This window comes from Wyeomyia smithii, chromosome 3, assembly GCF_029784165.1.
Source record: "Wyeomyia smithii strain HCP4-BCI-WySm-NY-G18 chromosome 3, ASM2978416v1, whole genome shotgun sequence".
Taxonomy (NCBI): Eukaryota; Metazoa; Arthropoda; class Insecta; order Diptera; family Culicidae; genus Wyeomyia; species Wyeomyia smithii.
This window is the reverse complement of record NC_073696.1, coordinates 231,175,084-231,201,424: the sequence shown is the minus strand read 5'-3', so window position 1 is coordinate 231,201,424 and position 26,341 is coordinate 231,175,084. Positions and strand designations below refer to the sequence as shown.

General features: G+C 37.5%; 2 protein-coding genes across 3 annotated transcripts in view; one reads left to right on the top strand and one right to left on the bottom strand.

Annotated features, from left to right (window-relative positions):
• Positions 1-10,521, top strand: part of LOC129727518 (uncharacterized) — a 13,739-nt gene extending 3,218 nt beyond the window's left edge. For both annotated transcript variants that reach the window (XM_055685418.1, XM_055685419.1), the window contains exon 4: positions 55-10,521. In XM_055685418.1, coding sequence (XP_055541393.1) covers positions 55-997 — 943 coding nt within the window. In that variant the 3' untranslated portion in view covers positions 998-10,521. The remainder of the gene's footprint in view (positions 1-54) is intronic.
• Positions 9,946-26,341, bottom strand: LOC129727517 (coiled-coil domain-containing protein 39). Its single transcript, XM_055685417.1, has 3 exons — positions 25,895-26,341; positions 10,810-13,155; positions 9,946-10,743 (listed from the first exon to the last, which is right to left on the bottom strand). Exons 1-3 carry the CDS (start codon positions 26,268-26,270, stop codon positions 10,583-10,585), a joined length of 2,883 nt encoding a protein of 960 aa, XP_055541392.1. The 5' UTR covers positions 26,271-26,341; the 3' UTR covers positions 9,946-10,582.

Below are 26,341 nucleotides of genomic sequence, written 5' to 3'. Positions count from 1 at the left end.
TCCGTTATTACACACTACCTAATGCTTCAACTAATCAACTCTTTATCTTCACAGCTTTTCACCAAAAGCGATCATACGGGTTCCTTCCATACGACCGGAAAACGCCGGTCCATTGCCATTAACATCAGCGGGTGCCACCATCGAACGTTTGAGTCCGAGCAAGAGTCCGTTCAAGCCGATCGACCCAACAACGCCACGTCGGTCAGCGTTTTCCGTGGTGAATGTCCACCTGCTAACCCCACCGACTACGAGCGACTGGAATAAGGGCAGCAGCCAACAACAGCGAAACCGCTTGGCAAAGAAATGTACGCCCCATTCTGCCAACAGCCCCAAAGACGGTGCAGCGTCCACAACGAAACGACAAACTAACAAAAAGAAGCGAAACAGTCAAAAAAAGGCAAAACCAACAGCTAGTCAACGTAAGCGGAAGCTGGAATTCTCACCACAGCCTAACAGCAGTAAGGTAAAACCAAACCGATCCACGAAAGCTACAACGGAACCAGCGAAGCCCCATCGGTTGACTAGACAAAGCTTCAACAGTGAAGCACTTTTACTTAAAGAGTTAATTGTTACCGATCAGCAACGACGTGCAGCTATGATCGAACAAGAACGACGTGATTTTGAATTCGCACAGAAGCTACAGAAAAAGCTCAACAGGACACGAGGCGCGGCCGCACTACTGATGGAACCATTCGGCACTTCGTCCAGATCGGAAGCAGGAAATAATGCCTACTCACTGCGACAGAAGGTGACGTTCACCACTGTGCCGGACAGTGTTAGTTATTTTAATTATGTACACAATCCTGTACCGGAACCTTCTCGAAAACGAAAGTCAACGGCCGTTCAATCAGTCACAGCGGGTAATCAGGATAAAACTACTCAAAAACAGGTCGGGACCGGCAAAACACCTAAACTGATAAAACAAGAACCAGTGGATGATACTACTGCTGCAGAGACGGGCGATCCGGTGCGGCGTAGTACGCGGAACAGGCACTAAAGCCAGGCCAGAGTGTCTGGATGTCAACTTTTTGCAAGGATTGTGATGTAATTATCAATGCGACGCAGTTGATATTAATGTGATCTTAACCTAAGCACACATGCGTAATTGCACCGAGCTAACCGGCCCCAAATGAGTGAGTGAACCGAGGTCCAGTGCCGCTCACGTTTGCGTACGTGTGTATGTGTGAGGTTTAGTAAGCGTAAGTAATTTGAACGTGTTTTGGTCTATTTATTCCTTTATTTTACTATCTTCTATCAAGAGAAACAACAATAGAACGAATAATGGTTTGGCAATTTTTATTTCAAGATCTGCTTCAGAGCGGTATTTTTACCTGCCATCAAACAGGTATACTTTTCAATACTGTTTCAAATGCTATCATTTTTTGAAACACTACAAAAGTGTCACCTCCGATGAAGATCTGTCTAGAAACGAATTTTCACTCTTTCTGATTTTATTTTAAAAAATGCATTCCTTATTGTTGGCGTACCGTTACTAGAAAACCCATTGCAACAAATTCAATTACCATCAAAACAAACAAACAATAACAAATGTAGTGTGTAAAATAGAGCATACATACGATAGTAGTTTCAAATTTGGAAAAAAAAACTTATCATCAGTGATACTCTCGAAATAAATAGTCAAAAAACCGATGTTATTCACTGATTCATAAAGATTGTGTAACTCGCTGGAAAAAGATGCCGTGCCGAAAGTGGGAACATTTGGTGCATTTGGAAGTTTGGGACTCCTTATATTTTTTCTGGTTTGTTTGCAAAATTTCAGTTTAATTCGTGTTTCCTTTGCGCGATGAGCATCCACTGAATCTGAATAGATTTGGATAAACTTGTTTGATCTATAAACAAAAATTGTGAAAAAAATGCATGTCTAATACCTCAAACATTTAAACAGTTGAACAGTTTTGTGTTTGGAATGAATTTTCTAAATTTTAAATTACAATGGATCAGCTCCAGGCAAATGCATTGGAACATCTCTGGTGAAACTCGTTAAAAATCTATCCACGTGGAATGTGGATGGCACCTCAAGACGTTTTGCATCCAAACCTATGGTGCTCTAGAGTAACCATGGTAAAGAAAGGGTTACTATACTTACTACAAAGCAAGTCCAGCCATTTTAAAATTTTTGTTTTGAGTAGTGAATGTAGAGTTGACGATAGAAAACTGAAATAACTGGCAAAATAGGATATTATTAGATTTAATATCCTATTTGTCCAGTTAGTTTATGTCTTTATCGTCAATTCTACATTTACTGCTCGAAATAAAAGCTTAAAAATAAAGTTTAATGTATTGGCAAAAGAATGCTTCCATTACAGTTCTAGATCAGAGGGGGGCAAAGTGATCGAATATCCAGAACCAAATTTTTTTGGCTCTATTTTGGGCCTCGAACGATCTTAAACTTCCCAGAGGTCAATAGGGTTTGTCTTCGCTTTTCAGCATTGCCCCCTCTAGGATTTCTGTAGAGTTGATCATACCGTTACTAATTTTGCTTCTCAAAATTGTACAGTTGACCGTAGAGGAGAATTTCTAAACAATAATAATTTTTTTTTATCGACCACACCAAAATAGTAGTGAATCTACTTCAACAAGGAAACAATTTAATAAAAATAATGACGTGATTGGATTTACGCATTTACTCTTTTTTGCCCTACCTCTTCATCTCTTCCTCTGCCTTCATTGACGCGCGTTTTTATTTTAACAACAAACAGGTATCAAAATCCAAAAGCGGATACTTTCCCGAATCGTGCAGGTGTTCTAACTATGGACTTCGGTTTATATCACCACAAATCAAATATTTCCTAAAAATGAAAAAAGAACAGCAGAGTAGATATTTAGTTTTTTTTTTGTCGACATCCCCCAGCTACTGCTGCAGTGCCGAAATCGGATCCCACGAGATATACAAAAGTAAAATAAAATTTGATGTACCGTTTTCAATAAAAAATTAGGCCCCTTAGGATTTTTCTTAGTTGCCTAATTTGGTAAAAATACCCTTTTGTGATACTAGTTTTAATCTATTTTATTGAACTAATATTTCACATGTTATAGGACAGTTGACGGCTTCTAATTAACTCATCTACCTACTCATGTTTCACCTAGAAATTAAACACAATATTTCTTACTTTAAATTTTGAAGACTGAACTTGCCTACAGAAGAATTAAAAGTGGTAACGTTTTACAAGCAAACCTAAACTTCAAGTTTAACTTTTGTTAACGAAATTATGAGATTAACGGTGAGAAAATATGTTCAAAATTATCTGAGGTGATCCGACTATTTGTCAGTTCAACGAGAGTGGTAGAGAGTCCGCTGTGACAAGTGGGTGGTCGGAGGTTCGGTTTCCAGCAGAACTCAGGCCATTTGATGTCAACGGACCCGAGCATTAATGTAGTCTCCAATGTAACTCCTTTTGGCAAAAATAAGTACCGCTTACACACAACAATTCAGAGGGATATTCAGTTGAAACCTTTCCAAGGAATTATAATTGGCATTAACATTGCCAGGCTCGGAGCAGTAAAAGTGTAAAATAGAAGGGTGAATAGCATACGTAACCGTATAATAATATAAGTATGGCACTCAATCTCAATAGAGGTATTGCTAATAATAGAAGTGCGGGATACAGCAGTTGCCCTGGGAATATCTCTGAACATCAATGTTTATGGGCGCAATGAGTGGTCGCTTAAACGCTATTTTTGACGTAAAATTACGTCTTACGGCAACATACACAGGGGACCAGTTTCATTACAGGGATCCAATTTCAAAAACCAAAAACATCGAGAGCGTCACAAAAATTGTCCATTTTCAACCGTTTTAAGCTCAGTCAGTTTCCAACCGATTTCCGTCATTTTTGCAGTAATCAATTGGAAAATCAACCAAGCACCCGTCCAAATGCAGAAAGTTGTAATCTGATTGTTCGAACGATTATACTATTGAAAATTGTCAAGCCTTGTCGAAACGCAAATGTCGACCTCTGATTGGTCGCACAATGCTTTCTTCCCTAACAAGGTCGACAGAATATACCTAGTTGACTAAGAATGCGCGCTTTGTGTTTTATTTATAATTCATTCCATGATTGTGCCGATACCACACGGACGTTGGTTGCTGATCGTGAAGAAGAAAGAAAAGCCGGGTTTCAATTTTTGGCTGATCGCGCTGGGCGCGTTGATACTTAAGTTGATACGTGCGAAAAAAAATCTTTGTCAGAGCGGATATCGCGCGCTATCTGGACCATGAAGCATTTATGCGATAATTGAATGAAATTTTCAAAGCAACCAGTCTTTTTCAAGGTTACTAAATATATTTGGAAGAGCATAATAAATGGTTATTACTAAATTGCAACTTTGATTGCAGTTTGATGCTGCTGCAATTGCGCAGCAGTGTGATGTATATTACGATTCATTAACACTGTGCATCACAAGCGGTATATGTGAAACAAATCCGATTCCAAACAGAAAAGTTCAGCAAGTTCCGCTCACGGTGCTGAGTCCGTTTTAGAAAATTCATAACACTTCATTAACAAATATGTAACGTCTTGAAGAAGACGGTTGTTGCTTGACATCACAGCATATTTGTGACCCTTATACCCGATACGTGACAGGAACATCTTCAAGCTGTGCAACACACGATACATGTTATATTGTTGCCTTTATAAGGCAACAATAGGTTGACAAGAAGAAAGTAACAATTTACTTGGAGTAGCAAACGTACGGTGGTCTGAACTTTGCGGCAAGTGAAATAGTAGAACGTTTGTTGTAATCCGCCAACCGGGAAGCAACCGAAAATGTTTCTCCTTACAACGAGGTTTGACCTGTTGTGACAAATTTCCTGGCTCCTTTGTCGTTTGTCTCTGGTGCCATCTCAATGATGACACATTTGTTGGCAGGTACACAGTTGACGATATAATATGCGCTTTCACGCTCAAATTTCGCTTATATACCGACAAACTGTGAGCAGCGTAGCCCATCCTCTTTTTTACGAACGTAGTAGAATGATATAACTGGAAATATTTTTTTCAGTTATCCCATTCCACAACGTGCGTAAAAAATCTTTGTCAGAGCGGATATCGCGCGCTATTTGGACCATGAAGCATTTATGCGATAATTGAATGAAATTTGCAAATGCAGCAACCAGTCTTTTTCAAGGCTGCTAAATATATTTGGAAGAGCATAATGAATGGTTATTACTAAATTGCAACTTTGATAGCAGTTTGATGCTGCTGCAATTGCGCAGCAGTGTGATGTATATTACGATTCATTAACACTGTGCATCACAAGCGGTATATGCGAAACAAATCCGTAAATGTCAATTTACTAAGTTTTCATCATTACAAACCAGTCACTTCTTACAGCATCTCGATCATACTCATGGTTCATAACAATTTACAAAAGGGGCATCTTTGCCGATTGAGGATTCCGGCCTTTCTTTGGGTAAACTCCGTCTTTTTACAGCATCATGAAATACAAACAATCTTCATATAAGTATATGAATATGACCAAGGATTTTGACGATACCTTCGGAGAATTAAAATTCTTTCTGCTTTGTTTATTTTAAACATTTAACAAGGCTGAAATTACTAACTGTTACTGCACAGTTCAATTGTCTGGTAAATACAACTAATATCAAACATTTATGAATTGATTATACGATTTTTTTATGTTTCTTTCAACAGAGTCGACTTGAGCACATCGATTAGTGCGTTTTCGACGTAGAATTTTGTCTTACGGCAACATATATAGGGGTACAAATTGTAAAACCGAAAATGAACGAGCGTCACGAATATTGCCCACTTTCAAAAGTTCTGAACTCAGCTAGTTTCCAACGGATTCCGTTTATTTTTAAAGCAAAAATAATATACGAAACAAATACGGAAAAATATATCGCTTCACACCATTAAAATGATTAACCCTAATCGAGTGTATTTCCAAAGCTATTGCAAAAAATTATTGCCCTAAGACAGGCTGTCGTAATTCTACGTTAACCTTGCGGTCGTTTCTTATAAACAACCTCTTCCACTTTTTGCAACATATATTTTATACTAGTGCAACTTTTGAATAGACCCTTTAGGGAAATCAATTATGGTTTAATATAAAGAGCTAATAAAAAAAACATTTTTGTGATTTTTGTAACGTTTTGTGGGTAATAGAAACCCCTAATTTTTAAAAACTAATATTTGTGCGCAGAATAGTATTATCACAGACTAACAGACGTAACACTGGAACCAAGTTCCATCTCCACTAAAAACGATCATTTCAAATTTTCATTCAAATAACAGTCGGCGCGCGACAATGCCGTCTGAGACGCTGTCATGCTATCTCAAACATTTTTCCTAGTTCCCAATTTGACACATGCACGTACGCTAGCGCTGTTGTCAGAGTACATGACGCAGCGCGAACACGGCAGCAGGTGGTGCTAGTGTCACTCACGTAAACTACTGTTATCATCGGAACGATGGATTGATTGATAATTTGTTTAAAGTTCAAAGTTGTCTGTTTGTCTGTGGTATCATCTTTAATATTAAGATCGAGCACCTGATGTTGGTTTTTTGTTATAGGAGTCACTTCACGGTGAAATCAGAACCCTATTATGGGACTCACATAAGTCAGAAAAACGTTGCAAAGGGACATCTGCCGTGATATCTGGGTTATTATGAGTGTTATATCACTGAAGTGACTGAAGTGGACCGGAAAAGTGAAGTTTCCACATCCCTGTCACGAATGTCATCCCCATACATTTCGCTTGAAGCCGTTTTTCTCTGGCTCTCTGGCTCGATTATACGTCAAAAGGCTGTCAGTGCTTGCGAAACAGCCGCTTAAGCACCGTCCATGAAGGATCAATTGTTGCTCCGTAGAGTAACACATGCGGCACAATGAACGGAGCGTATGACCATATTTCCAACAGTAACGCCATCACCATCGGCGGAGGCTTCAGGAAACTTGCCATGACATCGGTCTGGAAGTTTCACGTGGAGTTATTTCACGACCATTTTGAACGGTGAAATGATTTCACGAAGACGGGGGTGGTTTTAAAATCGATTGATTTGTGATCCAATGATAATATATATTTTGGTATTTATTTTTCAGTAACCACGCGAATCAGAAACAGACATTGGTGTAACTAAGGAAGAATCCTTGGGGGCTATTTTTCATGCAAAAGCGGTATAGCATTTTTTTTTACTGCTTGTATTCCTCGTGGGATTCGATTTCGGCACTGCAGCAGTAGCTGGAGGAAGTCGACAAAAAAAATACCGAATATCTACTCTACTGTTCTCATTCTTTTTCATTCTCGGGAAATATATGATTTGTGGCAATATGAACCGAAGTCCATAGTTGAAATCACCTACCGGAATCGGCGATTTCTTTATTTGGACAACGAAATTTCAAACGGTGAAAGAAATTATCATTTGAATTCCCAGGCCTCTAGTGCCAACTGTACAATTTTGAGAAGCAAATTCAGTAATGGTATGATCTACTTTAGGAAGAGCTACAGAAATCCTAGAGGGGGCTATATACCCCCTAGCCCCCCCGTAGGTACGCCAATGTTTTTCAATTTTGTAATCTGCAACAAAAATTTATTGCAAGAAGTAATGGCAAAGATGATATGGCTTGATGAGGTGTCCTCTGATAACAACACTATTGCAAGAAATATTGCCGATGACACTTCGGGTTATATTATATTTACTTAGCTTTTGCAATCGGACTTTCAGAAATCGTACCTCAAAGGAAGTAAAACTTCGCATTTTTGGTCGATGAAACACAAACTCTTGAATATTTGATATCGAAAAAATTGTTTATGCCAAATGTCGTAGAAATGGATTAATCGTCGAGATCTGGTATTTAAAAAAAAATTAAACCGACTCTGAGAATCAGTATGCTCTCGTACTGGAAGACAGAAAGCTGATTCTTTTAAAAAAGTCACATTTGGCATAATCTTTTTTTTATATGTATAAAAAAATTTATGCTTAATTCATTGGCCAAAAAAGTGAAGCTTTAATCGCTTTGAGGCACGACTTCTGGAAGTCCGATTGCAAAAGCTAAGTTAATCTTGTTTTCGAGCAGTAATAATGGAATCAAATTCTCGAAAAATACAGCAAAGTTTTCAGTAAAATCTAACTTTCATGTAAGAATACTTCTTGTGCGAAATATTTGCTTTAAAGTTGAAATTATTAGTGGAATGTGAAGGCATGTTTTGTATCAGGATCGGATCAGAACTGAAACATGATAGGAACAGCTTACTTTTGAGACTTCACCGCTCCACTTTACCTGTGCTTGATATTGATGGGTTTCACGAAGGTACAATTCATGGAAAAGTTTTTGTTAGAAAAACTTTCTTTGCTTGAGTGTCCATTTTTGAATTTAAACATGGTGGCGAACCAGCCTGTGGCTGAAAGCCACCCTAATAAAGTAATAAAAAAAAAAAAGAATTCAAAGAAAATTTGTAAGCAATTAAATTGCCTTCCTTAAAAAAACTTGAATTCAAATGAATCTGAAATAAAATGGCTGTTCCGATTTTGATACATTTTTCGTTCCGATCATGATTCACTCTGTTCCGATTCTATGGTCAGATAAAACGAGACAAATTCACGTCGGATTCGCTATGGATTACAGTTTCTGTAAACTATATGCGCAGATTGTTTCGACAAACGTAATTTGCTTATGATTTCATGCGGTAATAATGGTGAAAATGTAACAAGAAAATCTATGTACTAAGAAAATAGTCTAAATTGTTCCAATCATGATACATTACCTTAGTCAATAATAGGCACTCGGCTGAGTAAATCTGATTTTTATATCAGCCTAAAGTTCTTTGTGCTTACAAAAAATCTAACTGGGAGTATTTACCGATTTTTTGTGCTCATTTTCCCATAGTCAGACAGCCATCAATGTAATGGTAGTTTTATGCAGTTTTCTTTGAAAAATAATAAAACGAAACCTAATGAGATAAAAAATTTCCAATTTTGATGAGAAAAAAAAAATTTTTTTTCGCGGTGTACATTTTCTTCGGAAAGGCAAAACTATTATCTACAACTTTGCTAAAAACGTCGATGCGATCAAACAAACACACTTTACATCTTGACATCAAATCCAAATATACAAATTATTAAAATTTTAAAATTGGGACATTTTTTATGGAATTGCTTTAATTCAAACAGTCTACTCACCTGAACAAATAATAAATTCATCCATGGCGAAAAAAAAACGGCAACCGAACAAACACAGAAAAGAATTGAAGTGAAGCGTGGGTCATGTTTACATGCCTGCCGGGGTATGAAGTTGTTGAGGAAAGACATGCTTTCTTCGTCCAAATAGCCAGCATTTTGCTATTGGTTATGAAAATTAAAACTGAATCAACTCACCAAGGTCAATTGTTTCGTTTTTAAAAGTGTTTACATTGAACATTCACGTTATTGAAAAATACTAGATAAAAAACAATTCTCCATTTGGTTGCAATGCAACCAACATCCAATTTTCTTCGTAATACACCGAAAATGCAGCCAAATGTTCCAGATAAGTGATAACTACTCAAAACCCCCCTTTCGGAAATCTAGCACAACTTGTAATCCAGGCGAGAGTATAAGAAAGATGGCGCAAGGCCTGTGCAGGGCAGCGAAACAAATCAAAAACCAGTCAAGTATTAGACTCAAGTAGACAATTCAACTCAGTGTTACCCCTTTCCCAGCCAACGTAAAAGAACAAGACAAACTGTTGTTCAAAAATTTCCATGTTTCAATTTTGCAAATGAAACCAACTAAAAAAACGCAGAAAACCGTAGCTAAACCGTTGATATCCACTGGTTGTTAAATTCAGATTTTTCTACGGAATACTGTAAAAAAACTCTTACTAAATCGAATAGACGTTACTAACCATCAACTTGTACACTGCGGCAGCGGTAGTCGTCTTTTTTGTAACACGTTGTAGTAATTGCTTCTAATGACCGGACAGAAGAAGAACCGTTTGCATTTAAGGAAATCTATATACATACATAAATTAGTCGTTATGTACTAGCAGGGCGAAGTGTGAATTTACAATTCAATAACAAATAAGAGAAACATAAACACAAACACAAATTAAGTGATACAATTAGGCAGCCTGAACGTGATTTATTTCAGCCGTTTTTTTTGCGAACCACGGTTGAAGATTTGCGCGCAATCCTTCGAATATTTGTATAGGGTAGAACCGAAGTTAGAGGGTCATATTTACCCGTTCTACCAACTATTAATACGTGAAACCTAGTGCGATATTTAGCTTGATATATATATACTGTCAAAATGGACACAAAACGGTGGAATCGATTATAGTCACAACACACATTTAAACCCAGACAACAAACCACACGAACTAATGCATGTAAATGTTGAACATTTTTCGTTTGTTTGTTTTTTTTTCTTACGCTAAGCATTATCAAACATCTAGGATTGATAATACTAGATTTTACTAATACCAGAAAAAATGGATTAAGCCAACCGTATTATATAAACGCCAGAAAAATAAACTTGATGATGATCGTCGATCGATGAATATCTTGCGAAAGATTTTGCCTCCGTACAAGAACAAAAAAGAACTCTCCACAATGATAGGCCTATTTTTTCGTTGGGCTTTGCGATTTCTTAACGCTTGCTCCGGGAAAGTCGATCAGAATTACCGAAAGTCCGGCGCTCATCCTGTTGTCGAACGATTTGGCAATATTCTCCGATGAGTCCGACGATCGACTCGAAGCAGAACAGGCAGATATCTTTGACACTGAAAAAAAAGTCAAAACAATATTGAACAACTTCAATTATTAGTGAAAACAAGGAGGTTGCTTACTAGGTTTCGAAGAAGGCGTATCGCCATGAACACTGTACTCCGACCCCGGAGAGTTATCGCTGCGCCACGAAATCTGACTTTTGGCAAGTCGCACCATCGGCAGTCGTAACGCCTTATCATAGAAGTACTTATTCACTGTAGGATTCATCTCCGGAATCTGCTCGATTAGGTCGGCTATTTGATGCAATACCATGTCGTTCCGTTCCTCCAGTTCCTTAAGATTCAAATCTTTCTGGAAAGTGACCAGCAGATCCTCGTCGTTAGTTTTCGCTTTCGCCGCTTTCACCGCCAATCGAAGTTCGCGCTCTGCACGCTGAATTTTTGTCTTTTGATCGAGCAGCTCTTTTTGAATCTTAAGCAATATATCGTTGTTATCGAGGCGGGTTTTTTGTGTCGCTTCCAATGCTTTATCATTCTCCTCTCTTTCCTCGTTTAAATTATGTAAATTTTCAGTATTCAATGCCAAATCAGTTCGGACGCTCCGTAATGCGCTCAAAGCTCTACAGTAGTCACTCTGTATCTGCTGCATCTGCTGAATATCCGGGTTATCCTCATCAACCGTCTGGAAACCACGCTTGTAGGTTTCATTCGTGAAGTTCATCAACTTCAATGTGTTCTCCAGTGCTTTAAGATCCTCCTCGGACTTGAGAATTTTCACGTTCAACTCACTGCCCTCTCTCAGAAGCATATATTTTTCCTGAGCAGTTTGAATTTTAATCTGAGTGGCCGTCACCGTAGTTCCATCGTCGTTTTTACCCAATAAATCCAGTGAAAGCTCGTAACGGTTTTTCAACTGCTCGATTTTCAGAGCTCTCTCCGAAATATCTGCCTTCAACTGAGCCCGTTCTTCCTGCAGATATTTTTTCTTCAACAGTAGCATGTCCTTCTGCGAGCGAATGTCAATCAACCGCTCATTAATCGCGGTTTCCAGCTCCATTCGATGGCGCTCCAGTGTGTACATTTTGTTGTTCTGCTTGTCTACACGTGACTCCATCTGATGAATTCTCATCTTCAGCAAGCTCTTCTCCACTAACCTCTCCTGGTTTTCTGTGGTAACCTGGCGTAATTTTTTCTCGCCTCCCTCCACAATCAACAGTTTCTCCTTTAGCTTACCAGTCATTCGTTCAATGTCCGTGCTATCCTGCTGGAAAACTGTGTTGAGGTGCCGAAAATCAATCTGGACCTTGGCAATTTGCGCCTGCAGAAGCGAATAATTTTGCTTCCTGCTTAGATAGACCGCTTCGGCTTGCATCAATTTGGCGTGCGCTATATTCGCTCCTTCCTGCTTGTTTTCCCCCTTCATATTAGCAATTCTCTCCTCTATCTTCTCCATTTTAAAATCCACACTGTAGGAAATTTCGGTTTGACGAATAATCTCACGCTCCTGTAACTTCATTGCCGCCTTGATTTTTACTATGCCCGATTCCAGTGAAACTATTTCGATTTTTATCAGCTTATCTTCGTCTTTCATTGCCACCAACTGGGTCTGAGCTCGATAGAGCGCACTCGACAGTCGGGCCGTTTCGTCACTCAACATTTTCATCTGCTTCTCTTCCTGTTCTACAATCTCGTTCAGTTGTCTCAACCTTTCCTGCGCACACAGTGTTTTACTTTTGAAATTTTCATACTTGTCTCGTAGCTCTTCCACTTGATCTAAATTCGTTTGAATCTGCTTCTCCTTTTCCGCTTCCTCTATCAACGCCTGCCGGTTCCTATTGCGCATTCCAGTCAGTTTGTTCGATACGTTTTGCACAGTCTTCCGCGTCACTTGGTACTCATTTGTCTTCAACTGTACACTGTCGGTCAAAGCATTTGAACGATTGCGAAGCTTCGACACTTCAACGTTCAACTCCGCGATGTTCAGTTCAATCTCCTTGTTGTTTCGTTGTTGTTCTTCCAAAAACTCCGCTTGCGCCTGCAGATCTTGATTCAACAGATCACTCAACTCGCGCGCCCGTTCAATTTCCGCTTCCACTACTTTGATGTCCTCCTCTCGTTGGTTCATGTGCTTGACAGCCTCCTTCCACGTCAGTACCAGATGGCGGCGTTCCTGGTGAGCCTGTCGGTATAACTGGGCCGTGCGCTCCAGTACCTGCTCCAGTGAGCGATATTCCTCGGTTAGGTTAACCAGCGTAGTACGTCTACGGGATACTTTGTCCTCTAGGATTTTCCGTCGAGCTTCAAGGCTTTCCGCACGACCTGCGTCCAGGCGGCAATATTTTGCGATCAGCTTGTTCGTTTCCTCACCGTTGCCCATCACCTGCTGCCACTCCACCAGCGCTGCCTTAGCCCATTTGATGCGTTCCGTAAGTCGCTCCATGTTGGCGGTGAGTTTCTTCATTTCCTCTAGTGGTGAAAGAAAGAATTAAGATGAACTACCATATTAAGTATCTTTGATCATATATAATTCGAGAAGGTGCGCAACTAAGCTCTCGCTATTTGTCAATATCACATATCTAGAATTGATAAACCAAACTGAGACATATGGTTAACAAACCGCTAGGTCACGATAGTTATTTTATTGTGGCATCATACACCTTTAGTGGTGCGAACATGTTTCATTTTGTGCCGATTAATCGTCATTTGCGCAGAGTGTTACTTTTCTCACTTAATTCCAAGAAAACGGTGACTAAAGCGCATCGAGAGCTGAAAAAGTTTACGGAAATGCTGCCAGTGAAAACATCATCGCATTACGACAAAAACGACAAAGATTCCAAAACAACCATTCGACCTCATTTGTACCTATTAGAGATGTTCAGGCTCGAAAATTTGATAAAATATCGAGGGTTACGAGTTGGGTTCGGCTTTGGTAAAGAAAAATATTTGAGTTCGGGTCGAGTTCGGCTTTTTGACTAAAAAAATAAATCGATTCAGGTCTTGCGGTCATTTTTGTTTTTCTGGTCAGTGATGATTCCTGGGAGTAGCCTTTTATTTCGGTGGCGGAGCGCGTTTTTCCGCGAGTGCTTACCATGAATCCGTGTGAGTGCAAGGTGAACTCAAAAAACAACAAAAGCGGAGTGCAGGAAGTCGCTTTTCGCACTAATACCATTGGTTAAAGGAAAGAAGTGAATCAAAAGATAAGTATTTGACATTTTCTTGTGAGCTTTTTCTTTGATTTTAAAGGAAGAAAAGATCAACCGGAAGAAAACATCTTTATTTTCTCTAGCTTTCGACGATTTATTTTGCGCTTGTGAGCAGGGTTGACGCTTCAAAGCTTCATTTTGAATTCCAAAAACAATTTCACAGATTTTCAATATAAAAACCTGCAGCTTTTTGTGAAAAATCTGTAAGGGAACGTAAATTTTTGAACACGTTAACGCTTACAAGACAAAATTGGCCGGAACCTTAAAGCGTAATATGCTGCTCAGCTTTTGTATAGAATAGTTTTTCAATATGGTTTTGAATTCACCATTCGGTGCGTGAGATTAGTAAATATCTATTGAAAGTTCTTCTGCACATTTTAGTCGATTTTAGGCTCTCATTCTATTATTTTCCTGGCTTTTGGACGTTTGTTCCTGCACATAAACAATTTCATTTTATTCTATTTGTTGGGCGGCTTGAGAAAGTCCATGAAAACTAAATTTTGATTTTGGTTACAAAATGCCATAAACTTCGAACTCTGTTTTGTTCCATATACATATTTGCATTTTCCTAAAACCAATAAGTGAGTTATTTTTAAACACAAATAACTATTCGATCTGGAAAATGCTTATAATTATTCGATCAATCTTTGTTTGTATCTTAGGTGTTCAGTCTTTTCCTGTAAAAACATTACCTTAATTATTATTTACTAATCCATATTCTATTCAGAGAGCGAGTAATGGCGCTATGGCCATCAGCTAGAGATGCTAGGACTAGAGTTAGTACTCAAGTTCCAACCGTAACAGTTAAAGCGAGTAAAGGCGCTATATCCTTGGTTTCGAAACCCGTACATTAGGAGGAAATACCTATGTTCCATCCCGCTTGGTCAACAAAAGAGTGTACTTTCTTAGCTTTGTCACTCCCAACGAATTATATTAAATCTTATATACGGATCGGTTGGTACGGATTGTCCCCGTTCTTAGATTATATTGTATTATATTGCGCTACACAGTAGGCCTGGCCGTTGACAAGAAAAATGTATGGAAATCATTTTTTAAAAAATGGTTGACATCATTTTCCAGGATCCTTTCAAGAACTGGCTGTGTTAGTGTAGACTAGACTAGACTAGAAAAAAATAAATCGATTCAGGTCTGGTACGGGTTTCGACTATCTCAAATAAGCATAATAATTTCTAATATCATGCAATTGTGAGAAATACTAATATTTTATTACCGTTCCTCGTTCTGGCCTTGGAGCAGGCTCAAATTGGTATGAAAAATCGACCCCCAAAAAAATTTTCGGGTTCGTTCGGGTTCACAAAAATATTTTTTTTGGGTTCGGGTCGGGTTCGGGTTTTAATCGCAAAAAAATCGGGTTTGGATCGGGAACGGGTTTGAAAAACATCAAACCCGACCATCTCTACCCAACATACCTAACCCAACGAATATGCCTCAGTGTCGTCCAATCGTAGATTTTTTGAAGATTTTAACTTGATGATGAATTTGCTTCTTGAGATAATTTACTATTTGTTGACAGCAGTAGAAAAATTTTTGTTTTAGTTATGAGTAAAACAACATGCCGTGATTGTAACCGTCGCTTAAAAGACAGTGGTGCTTATTACGGGAGTCACTTCGCGGTGAAATATATTTCACTCTCAAGCTCACTTCACTTTTTTAGACCTATTCCCGATTCCACCTCGAATGAGGTGACAAAAATCACCTCCGTGGAGTGAAATTGACAGTAAAGTGAAATTGAGAATAGGACAAGCGAAATGAGAATGTTTCCCAGCTCAAAAATCCCAGAAGGTCGAAAGTCGTTTCTTTCCGTTTTTTTAGATAACACCAGATCTTGACGTGTTCTGCATTTTTAAAACATTCGGCATCAAAGGTATCGGAAATTTCCTGAACTAGTTTGCATTTGTTTTCATCATGCAAAAAAATGAAAATTTGACCGCTTTAAAGCACGGATCAAATTCTGATTCGTTTTGTTACTGAAGAATAAATCCAAGATTAACCATTAGATCACAAATCAATCAACTTTAAGACTCATGGCATCTTCGTGGAATCATTTAACCGTCCAAAATGGTCGTGAAATAATTCCACGCGAAACGTCGCTTTTTCCGTTCTCACTTCACTGATATGACACTCATATTAACCCAGATTCCGCGGCAGATGTCACTTTGCGACGTTTTTCTCACTTACGTGAGTCCCGTAATAGGATTCTGTTCACTTCACTCTGATTTCACCGTGAAGTGACTCCCGTTATAAGCACCAGTAATTTCGATGTTGACGACTGTCCGCGTAAAAATCGGCCAAAAACCTTTGAAGATGCTGAATTGGAGCTAAATGCAGAAACAGTTTGCTTTAGTAGCTCTTTCCAGGCGATTGTGGGCTTTGAGAAAGATTAAAAAACAACGAACTTGGGTTTCTTATAATTTGAAGCCGCGCCAGAAAAATATGACCAGAGGCACGAAAAAGTGATTTTACTATATGACAACGCTCAGTCTCATACTGTCAGAGTAGTTGAAACTTCATGAAACCGCTTAAATCCGCTCTTACCTCATTCATCATATTCTCCAGACCTTGTGCCACCGAGCGGAACAAGTAATAACCGGATAAGCAGTTCTGCTCGTTCGAAAACACCAGGTTTGATTCCTGGATTATAACGGTATTCGAGCTCTACCAGAATGAAGAAACAAATTAGTAGCTAGTGACTACCAAAACTTTGAAAAATTGTAAGATAACATTGTTTTCTGAAATAAAGTATTTGCATAAAAAATACATGGAGAACTTAGTTGACACTTAATATCATAATAAAAAGTAAAGCAGAAATTAATCAGAAATAAACCTCAAACTTTCAAGTAAAATGTGAGGTAAATTTGGAATCAATTTCATCCATATATGAAACCTTTTTTAGCTAACTGGAATAATTTTTTGCTTTGTCCTTTCAGGCTAAATTTGAATCATTTTCTTTTTGGCCTTTTCATCTCGTTAGAATAACTTAATTATTTTGTACCAAATTTAAGGTCATTTTCTCTATATTTTCTGGATTCCAGGAGCGTTTTCTAGTATTTTTATGATATCTAGTTTGCTTCATCTGTTTTTTCTTCTGTTTTTTTTTACTTAAGAAGCATTGAGCAGCCCTTTTTGTCTTAGTTTCAAACATATTTAATTTAAACTTTGCCTGCTAATTAGAACGTTTAAAACTATCACTTTCTTTATTGACTTTTTTTAGCATTCAGAGACGTTTCGCAACCATTTTGAGCTGAAATTCATTCTTCTTCATGCTTTCAAGCCTTTATTTTCAGATGTTACAAGCTACATCTGCGAAAGTTTTTATGCAATCGAAATGAAATTTGATAGTGTTTTTCTGAGCTTGGTATTTTTCTTGTTTACAGTTGCATTTTGCCTTTCTCCTAGAAAGGTATAGCAATCACTGCAAAAACTAAAGGCATAAAAGTGCTCCAAAGGGCCGCATGTGTGTGTGTAAGACCTCCCAATCTCACTCGATTTTCTCAGAAATCGCTGGACCGACTTTCATGGATTTAATTGCAAATGAATGGTCCAGTTGCCTTATAAGACCATGGGGTCTTTTTTTATTGTAATCGGATTTTCAGTTTAGAGGTTATGCATAAAAATGTGAAAATAATAAAAGTTTATTATTTCAGAAACTACACAACCGATTTGAACAAAATTGGTTTTAAATGAACGGTCTACCTAAAAAACTCCTTACTTTTGAATTTTTTAAAGATTGAACATGTGGTTCAAAAATTATGGAAAGAAACGTGTTCTGGAGACTCTTTGATCTCACTAATGTTATCAGAGATGGCTGGACCGATTTTCATAAAATCAGTGTCATATGGAAGGTCTTGTTGCCCCATATGACCCTATTGATTTTTCGGCAATCGGACTATTACTTTGCGTGTTAAATGTGAAATCCAGCTATGAAAAGAAACATATTCCGAAGACTACCTAAACTCACTCAATTTTCTCAGAGATGGCTGAACCGTGCTCCACAAAATTTGTGTCAAATGAAAGGTCTAGCTTCCTCATAATACCCTATTGAACTTTCTTGTAAGCGGACTGTAAATGTGTCTCTAATGTGTCTAGATGTGAAAATCACGAAACTTCTCAGAAACTACACAACTGATTTGAAAAATGTTGATAACATATGAACGAGCTAGTTAAGGGTTAACCGATGAAATTTATAATGATTGCACACGTGGTTCAAAAGTTATGAAAAGAAACGTGGTCAGATGACTTCTCCTTTTTTTGTTTTTATTTTCGCTTATTTTCTGTCGGTTTAGTACCGCCACTGTTGTTGTACCAATCACCGACACCCGGGAGGCGACTCCACCCAGGACCCTAACTTACTCGTTACTCGTTCATTAACGGACCGGCGCCAACGGCTTTACTTCCTAATGCGATGGAAGGCGTGATCCCAGAGATTTTTCGCCTCAGAAAATCTTCCGGTGTCGGCTAGGATAGATTCTAGACCAGTTGAGTTGGTTGTGAGTGGATCCACTCTAGGCCCCCGCCTCTGCTGACTTTTCATTTCATTTGATTATAATTGAAATTTTATTTCAACCGTTATGTATTAAATTGTAAAAACAACAAACTTGGTATTGTTTGATCGTTCCCGGTATTGCTCATGATTAAAGTGTTCGAAATTAGCACGCAAAAGTTTGAATGTGCGTAACCAGATCACTTATGAGTGAAATTAGCGCATTTACTGATTGAGTTTGGAACCATTACAACAAATATGTGCTGGGCATAACTCATTTGATATTTCGAATGTATTTAGCACCTCCAAATCACTATACTTCAAAAGTTTCAACCGGTGTTGGTATCGTCATGATGTTTTGTACTGGTATTGGTAATGTTCTTTAGAAGGCTGCTATCGTTGAAGCAGTGCAACCAACAACAAACTCTTGATGACGAAAACATTAACTGATTCTTTCCCTTTCATGAATCCGGTCATTTGAAAACATCATTGAATCAATAACAAACAAAAAAAACACGAAGGTTTGTTCAAAACATTTTGAATTTAACTACGACTCTGGTTTAATTCATATGCATTCTCAGGGTGGCGACTACCGGGAAAAACCGGGAGAATCAGGGAATATCAGGGATTTAATTTTCCGATCAGGGAATTTGAAAAGTCATCAGGGAAAATTTTAGAGGCTTGGGATTTTTTTACGGAGTTAGTTCTGAATTGGATTGATTAACAAGTCATTAAGTAGTGCGCGCATTTTATGGTAATTACTACGCTTTTTAATAAAAACCAGTGGTTAGACGAGATTTTTCCTTCGGTTTCTTGCAATTACTTCCGAACTATTGAAGCACCGTCTAACATGACATGAGCAAGCTCCACTATCCCTATTGTCAGTGGTGGGCATCATTCCGCTAATTCGCTAATTAGCGACGCTAAAATTCAGTTAGCGATTTAGCGGTTTCGCTAATTTTTGAGCTGGTTAGCGAAACTGTTAGCGTCGCTAAAATTTTGGCCTTCGAAACGCTAATCGCTAATTCGCTATATTTTGTAGAGAAGTGACAATAGAAATATTTAGAAAAACTGTGGATTGCTGATGGCGTACGTAATTTGATTCGAAAGATGAACATACTTTACTGCGAAAGTTACTTTTGTCAGTTTTTTTTTTTATCCTAGAATGGAGTTCCAGTTATCGTACAAGCCACAGGAGCATTTTGAAGAACAAGCACAAGGTCTAGATTAAATTTTCGGCACACCAAGAACTTTGGTAAATTGCAATGCGCTTGAAATTATGACAACTTTGGTTCTACTTTTTCGATTCAGATAATAATTGAATTTTTATGAAAACATTCCTAAGAGTATCTATTTTCAATGCAAGCTTAATAAATTTTGTATTCTTGTTTTTACAAAATCAAATATGAATACCGTTTCGTGAACCTCTTATTGTAAATACTTAGCTTTAAAAAGTAATTGTTTTCGTTTGTTTAACCAAAAAAGATCAAAGTGGTCCAAATCTACAAAACACGAGCAATGAATATAGCGATATGACTATTTACATATTAAAAAGTTAGCGATCAGCGAAAGTTCCGCTAATGTGGGTTTAGCGTTTAGCGATTTATCGAGCTAAATTTTCCGGTTAGCGGCTTAGCGATTAGCGTCGCTAAATTTTCGTTTAGCGGTGCCCACTACTGCCTATTGTCATATTCCAGTAATCAAGAATGGTGATTGCTTTCTTGCAACCAATTAACAGAAGACTCAAAGACTTGCTCAATAGTTTGAGTGTGTTCATAACTCGAAATATAGTGAGCCCAATTAAAGACGAAGTCACACGTTAATTTTATCAAATTTCTACCCAGGAATTCTTACCAGCAGAATTAATTGAAACTAACTTAAATGAGATCGAATCTACCTTGAAAATTTTCAAAAGTATAAAAGCACCTCGTCACGATGGGATTTTAAACATTTCGAATGAAGTTCTTGAGAAATTCTCAGAAACTGTTTTAAAATGATCATTTTGTCAAATTACGGAAAATGCCAAAAATACTCAAATTTTAAAGCCGGATAAGAAACCAGCTGAGGTTTCAAGGTGCCGAGCTGCTCTTCTTTACATAGAAAAAGCATTCGACAGTGTTTAGCATGAAGGTTTGATTTCGAAATTGTTAATTTCTAATTTTCTACTTTTTACAGTCAAGATTTTAAAACAATTATTCAACTGATCCAACCAGAATTCGAAATCTGATTGGTTTTCTTGTCAAAGCCTCGAGATAGTTAATTGATAACACTTTTCCTGTGAATTTTGGTGCCCCTAGACGTTTCGGAAATGCCTCAAGTCTTCATAAACTTCAATAAAATTTTCCCGTAAGTAAACGGAAAAACGACGAACACGGTGAGCACTTTTAAAGCATTTCTGCATTTACCACGGGCACCAAAATAAACAGGTAAAAAAGCTATAATATTTCTAGGGTACTTATTTGAGCATAAGGACAACTTTTTTTCACTTTTGTCGTCCAGTGTATTTTTTTTTTTTTTTTATTTAACTGGACGTGTTTCTCAACAAAAAATAATTTTGTTCGAATTTAAAGTTAGCAAAAGCGAAGCTAAACTGTTTCAATTACTGGTGGGAATGTTAGCAAGAATCAGTTCAAGTCTGATCCTTTTTAGTACATTTAGGTGAAAAAGCCGTAACTTAAATCAGTTTAAAATAAATTTGAATAGTCAGGGAAAAAAATTAGGAACATCAGGTCAATCAGGAAATTTATATTTGGAAATTGAGTCGCCACCCTGATTCTGTTCCACGTTACTGGCACCAGCGTCAGTCAATCCTGTTGCAACAAAGCTCGCTATTGGCTTTTTCGTGACAGTGATTAGGGATGCACTAGCCTTTGATACGCACAGGCTCGCGAAAGTAAGCAAAGGTTTCTCGAGCGCCCCAAAACAGATCGTTAGCCCGGAGCCGAAGTTTACCAAAACATCACGATTTTGTGTGTATGATATATATTCTGATTCCGATCCCTGTCCATGTATTCATTGTACAACTGATGCGTTATGCATTTCACACATTTGTTGTGCGAATTCAGAGCAGACATTGTGCGTTTTGGAAGGACACATTGGATGATTAAAGCTTGAACTTTTTCGCTATTTCTTTAGCACAAATATTACGTCAAATTTCACATTTTTTATTTCAATTATTACTTCAAATACAACATCAATATTCTAGAACTAAAAGAGTGAATATACCTTGGTGAATTGAATTTGGCAATTCAAGGTTGTTTTCCAGAAATCGTAAGTCGCAAAATCGGGTTTTCAAATAACCTATGGAGTTAAATCCCGGCCTTTGAGCAGAAAAACTAACATTGGGTAATGTTTGTCCTTTTTATGCTGTCTTAGAAATCGGAAGCTTTTATCTAATTGCAAATGGCGTCTGAAGATGATTTTTGGTCTCTGGGTATCAAACTGTTCCACTAATACTCATATTGGAAGATATTAGGTCACTTTGGGCAGTTGTTTAGAAACGGAATGTTGCCATCGAAAAACCCAGATTAGGTAATAGTTAACCATTTTAGGATGTATTCAAGCAGCCAGAAATAGTCTTCTGGATTTACAATGGTGTTGGAGGTCGGTCTCTGGCTACTAACATCCTGGTTTTAAAAACCCATTTTGAATAGAGGCATCCGTATCTCAGGAACGAAGGGAATGATATCAATGAGAGGAACTGCGTTAAAGATTTTTTTTATTTATTCTTGTATATATCCATTTAAATTAATTTATGAGGAAAGTCAGAAAACAAATTTATTGCAAAAAAAAAAAATAATTATGTCGTGTAGTTACTTTTTATGTAAATGCAATCAAACGTAAAGAAAAATTTTGATCAATGTATATTTATTTGTTTACCTTTAACACAAAAACTATTTTTTTTATTTTTCAAAACAATTTTTTTTTATTTACTTCGTTAGGCGGTAGGGCTCGAAAGTTTCGTCTTCTCAAATAAAGTCGCAATGCAGAATTTCAGCTCAATCAGACTCAGAAAGAAGTAATGTCTCAAAGCGGTCGAAGTTTCACTTTTTCGACTGATGACCAAAGGACAGGTTATGCAATTGTCAATATCAAAAAATTTTCTGATGCTAAATGCCTAAGAAATGCATGAAACATCGAGATCTGGTGTTGTCTCGAAAAAAAAAATCTGAAAAAAATCGGCTTTTCGGGACTGAGCTGGAATGGGCTTTCTGGGCTTGAGCTAGGAAACTCCATCATTTCACTTGTCCTATTCTCATTCTCAAATAACTGTGAAGTTCATGTGAAGTAAGCGTGAGAGTGAAATATATTTCACCGGGAAGTAGCTCAGGGGCGACTTGTAGCTTTTAAATCTGCCTGTTCTACTACAAATTCTAAAAATCCCAGTTTGGGGATGTAATTACAATCATTTCCAAGCAATCACGCGAGTCATCCTCTTTGTTACTATCTAAAAGTGAAGCTAAAAACCAATAGAATATAAACATAAATTTGGGTTTGAAATATTTTTTTTCCTGGGACTCCCGTAATACTTAAATGACGTAGCATTCATGGGGGAGTGGGGATATCATAGTTTTATAACAAGTTGTGACAAGGGGGAGTTGGATTAAAATCGACGTAACATTTATTTTGAAGCACCGAATTTTTACAGGAAAAATGTATACTAAAAATACACTGATATATTGCACCAAGTTTTGCAGCGAAACATGTCGAAATCTTTTTTCTGTGGCATTCTGTGATCTACTGAAAGCTGTGCTACAGAAAAATCGCTTGGATTTCCAAACACACAATCTGTTTTGAAAACAAAATCATTGTTTCTTCGTGATTTTTAATAGTTAAAATTACAAGATACTAGGTAAGGTAAGGTAAGGTTCGATTTTTCAGGAGTGGGGGGTTAAAGTTTTGTTGTTACGAGGGGAGAGGGACCGTTTGAAAATCAAGATAAAAATGCTACGTCATTTAAGTATGGTAAGGTACGACGCAATCAGTGACTCCTAAAATTTGATCAATACATATTGACAATTTCAGTGATGAAAACGAAAACTTCGATTATGTAGCTGTCTTTCAAATACATAAAATAACACAAGGCGTCGTACACAAATTACGTAACGCAAAATGTTTACATTTCAGACCCCCTTCCCAGCCTACGTAGCTATTAGTAACGTTCAACATGTCATGTCATGTCAACACATGTCAACATGACAACATAAATGACGTAACACTTAACAACCTGATGACAGAATTAAGCTAACAAAATAATGTAGAAAATCGTCTCAAAACGTTTAAACTTTGACTGAGTATAATGGGAGTAAGTCTAAAGGCAAAAATGCAATATTATAAAGTGTCAGTATTTACACCCGAAATTGTGATTTTTTTCGAAAACTAGTATATGATTACTATTGTCCTAAAACGAAAAACGCGATTAGCAAGGGGTCAATCTCTTGTACTGTTTTTTGTGTTATTAAAAAGTTTTTTCGACTTCCCACTACCGAGTATTTAACGGTTTTTAATTTACACAACAGTGGACCAATCGTGAAAAATTATGCTTGCAGAATATTGATAAATGGTACAAAACAATGTCATTTGTTAGCTACTAGAATATATTACTATCAAAAGTTTCTATTGTTTATTTCAACTTTAAAACAATTATTGAAAAATTGTGTTACTGAACACATTTGCGCCAAACGCTCCCCTCCCATCGAAATCGGAGGGGAAGGGTGCCCGGTTGGTTTTTTTTGTACCCCAGCTAAAATTCCCAGCTATCATATACAAAAAACGAAATATGTTTATCTCATCTCAGTTATACGTAAAAAAATTTTAAAGTACAGTTCGAAAAATCGAACACCTGGTCCATTATGGGTTAAGCAGTTTACATCTGTTTGGCAGAGGGTTTTCTCCAACACTCAGAAAATGGCTGCAATTTTGTTTAATTTTTGACGTTTCGTTTTCTATTCTGTGAAAGCGAAATGAAACCGGCTACATGTTAGGTTATATTTTAAACGGTTACAACTGTATAACAACATGAAGGTTTGTGTAATTCAAATTGTCGATATCGATAAAAATTTAGGAGTTTGAGGCCCGCTTTACTCTACTGATAGAAATAGTGTACCCTTGATTAATCCGTATCTCTCTCTATTACAACTAAAGATTACTTTCTAATCTGAAACTTTAAAAAATCTGTTAAAAGATAAAACTTATAATTGTCCAGAATCGGTAAACTTATTAAAATGTTCAAAAAAATAAAAACGCCAAACTAATCATTTCTACACTACACTTTTAGGGAACATACTTAAATGACGTAGCATTTTTTTCATGATTTTTATTGTTTTTTGTTATTGTTTTTATGATCCATGTCTGCAGAAAACACAGAAACTATTCCGGAAATGAAACGAGTATCTTGTAATTTTCACTATTAAGAGCCACAAAAATGTAACGATTTTTGTATTCAAAACAGATTGTGTGTTTGGAAATCCAAGTGATTGTTTATGTAGCAGAGCTTTTAGAAGATTTCAGAATGCCACAGATAAAAACATTTCGACAGATCTCGCTGCAATACTTTGTGCAATGTTTTAGTGTTTTTTTAGAATACATTTTTCCTTCAAAAAAATCAGTCTTTAAAAAAATTCTACGTCGATTTTACTACCACCCCCCCTCCCCCCTTGTCACAGCTTGTCACAAAATTGTGATATCCCCCTCCCCCCATAAATGCTACGTCATTTAAGTATGGTCCCTTATTTCACTTCACTTTTTCACTTTCCACTTGCAAATGCGCATTTCAACGCTTACATATCGCCTTCTTCAGGGCTAAGATGGACTGCACTGCAATGAAGAAGGCGCTATGTAAGCGTTGAAATGCGCATTTGCAAGTGATAAGTGAAAAGTGAAAAAGTGATAACATTGAAAAGTGAAGTGAAATAAAAGTGTAGTGTAAAATTGTGGAGATTCTGTCAACAGCTCGCGTAAGAATTAATGAATTTTAAATTAATCAGCCTAGTGATGTGATCTGGTCCTTTTTTTCTGCTATAAATAACCGAGTTATCCACTTTATTGTTTTGATCGCGATCAGAATAAATGAGTCGTGATTTGTATAGAAAGCGTTCATATTTTTTGGGAGTGGAAACCATTTTTTCGTTTAAATATATGTTAAAATATATAGAGTCCCCAGAGTGGTCCGAAAAAGTATATTTAAATATGTAAATGATAAAAAAACGATGATACTCTCAAACATCTTAAAACAGTTTTAACAGCATTATATCAGTAGAGGTAGAATAAAGTAACTAAGTAATCGTTTTCTAGATATACCTACTAGAATTCAGTTTTATTGATTTTGAAAACTTAACGAAATAAGACAACAAACAACGCTTAACCATTCCGGTTATTTTGCCCGATGTAAGTTTTTTTGGGGTTTATTTCATTGATACCTCAATCTTTTCATCCCATATCTCCCGTTTGATATTTTTCTTATTTTCCAAAAATATGAGACTTGAAAAAAAATCGTGCTTACTCTGCGATCGTTGGTCATGCTGCTCCAGCTCCGCCTGGGTGTACTGTGCCTCTTTGGCCATTTTCCGCAGCCTGCCGCTTTCGTTTTCCGACAGCTTGAGCATGCCATGTTCGGCATCGATCTGACTCTTGTCCGCTGTCAGTAGTTTCTGGTTCTGATCGAACTCGACCTGGGCACTTTTCCAGTGCTGCTGCAGATTAGCCAGCCGTCTGCCGCTATCCTGGATGCGTTCAGTACAAGCTGTTTTCTTATCACCCAATCGGTTCACTAGTTCCAACAGCTTTTTATTCTCATCGTTTGCTATCGGAATGAAGCTGCGATCGCTGGAGCCCCAACCCAATTCTTCCATCACACGAATCACGTACGGTTGGGCCATATTTTCCAAAAGAACTCTGAATAACGAAGTAAGTTTTCAGACTAAAGTCCGGAGTTTTCCAGATAAACAAA

What these genes read in the sequence shown, in the direction of transcription:
- LOC129727517 (XM_055685417.1), bottom strand. Translation starts at nt 26,270, where the DNA reads ATGGCCCAACCGTACGTGATTCGTGTGATGGAAGAATTGGGTTGGGGC. An exon ending in GCATGACCAACGATCGCAGA is followed by an intron (nt 13,156 to 25,894) that starts GTAAGCACGATT and finishes TTTCACCACTAG; the next exon opens with AGGAAATGAAGAAACTCACC. An exon ending in TACGCCTTCTTCGAAACCTA is followed by an intron (nt 10,744 to 10,809) that starts GTAAGCAACCTC and finishes CTTTTTTTTCAG; the next exon opens with TGTCAAAGATATCTGCCTGT.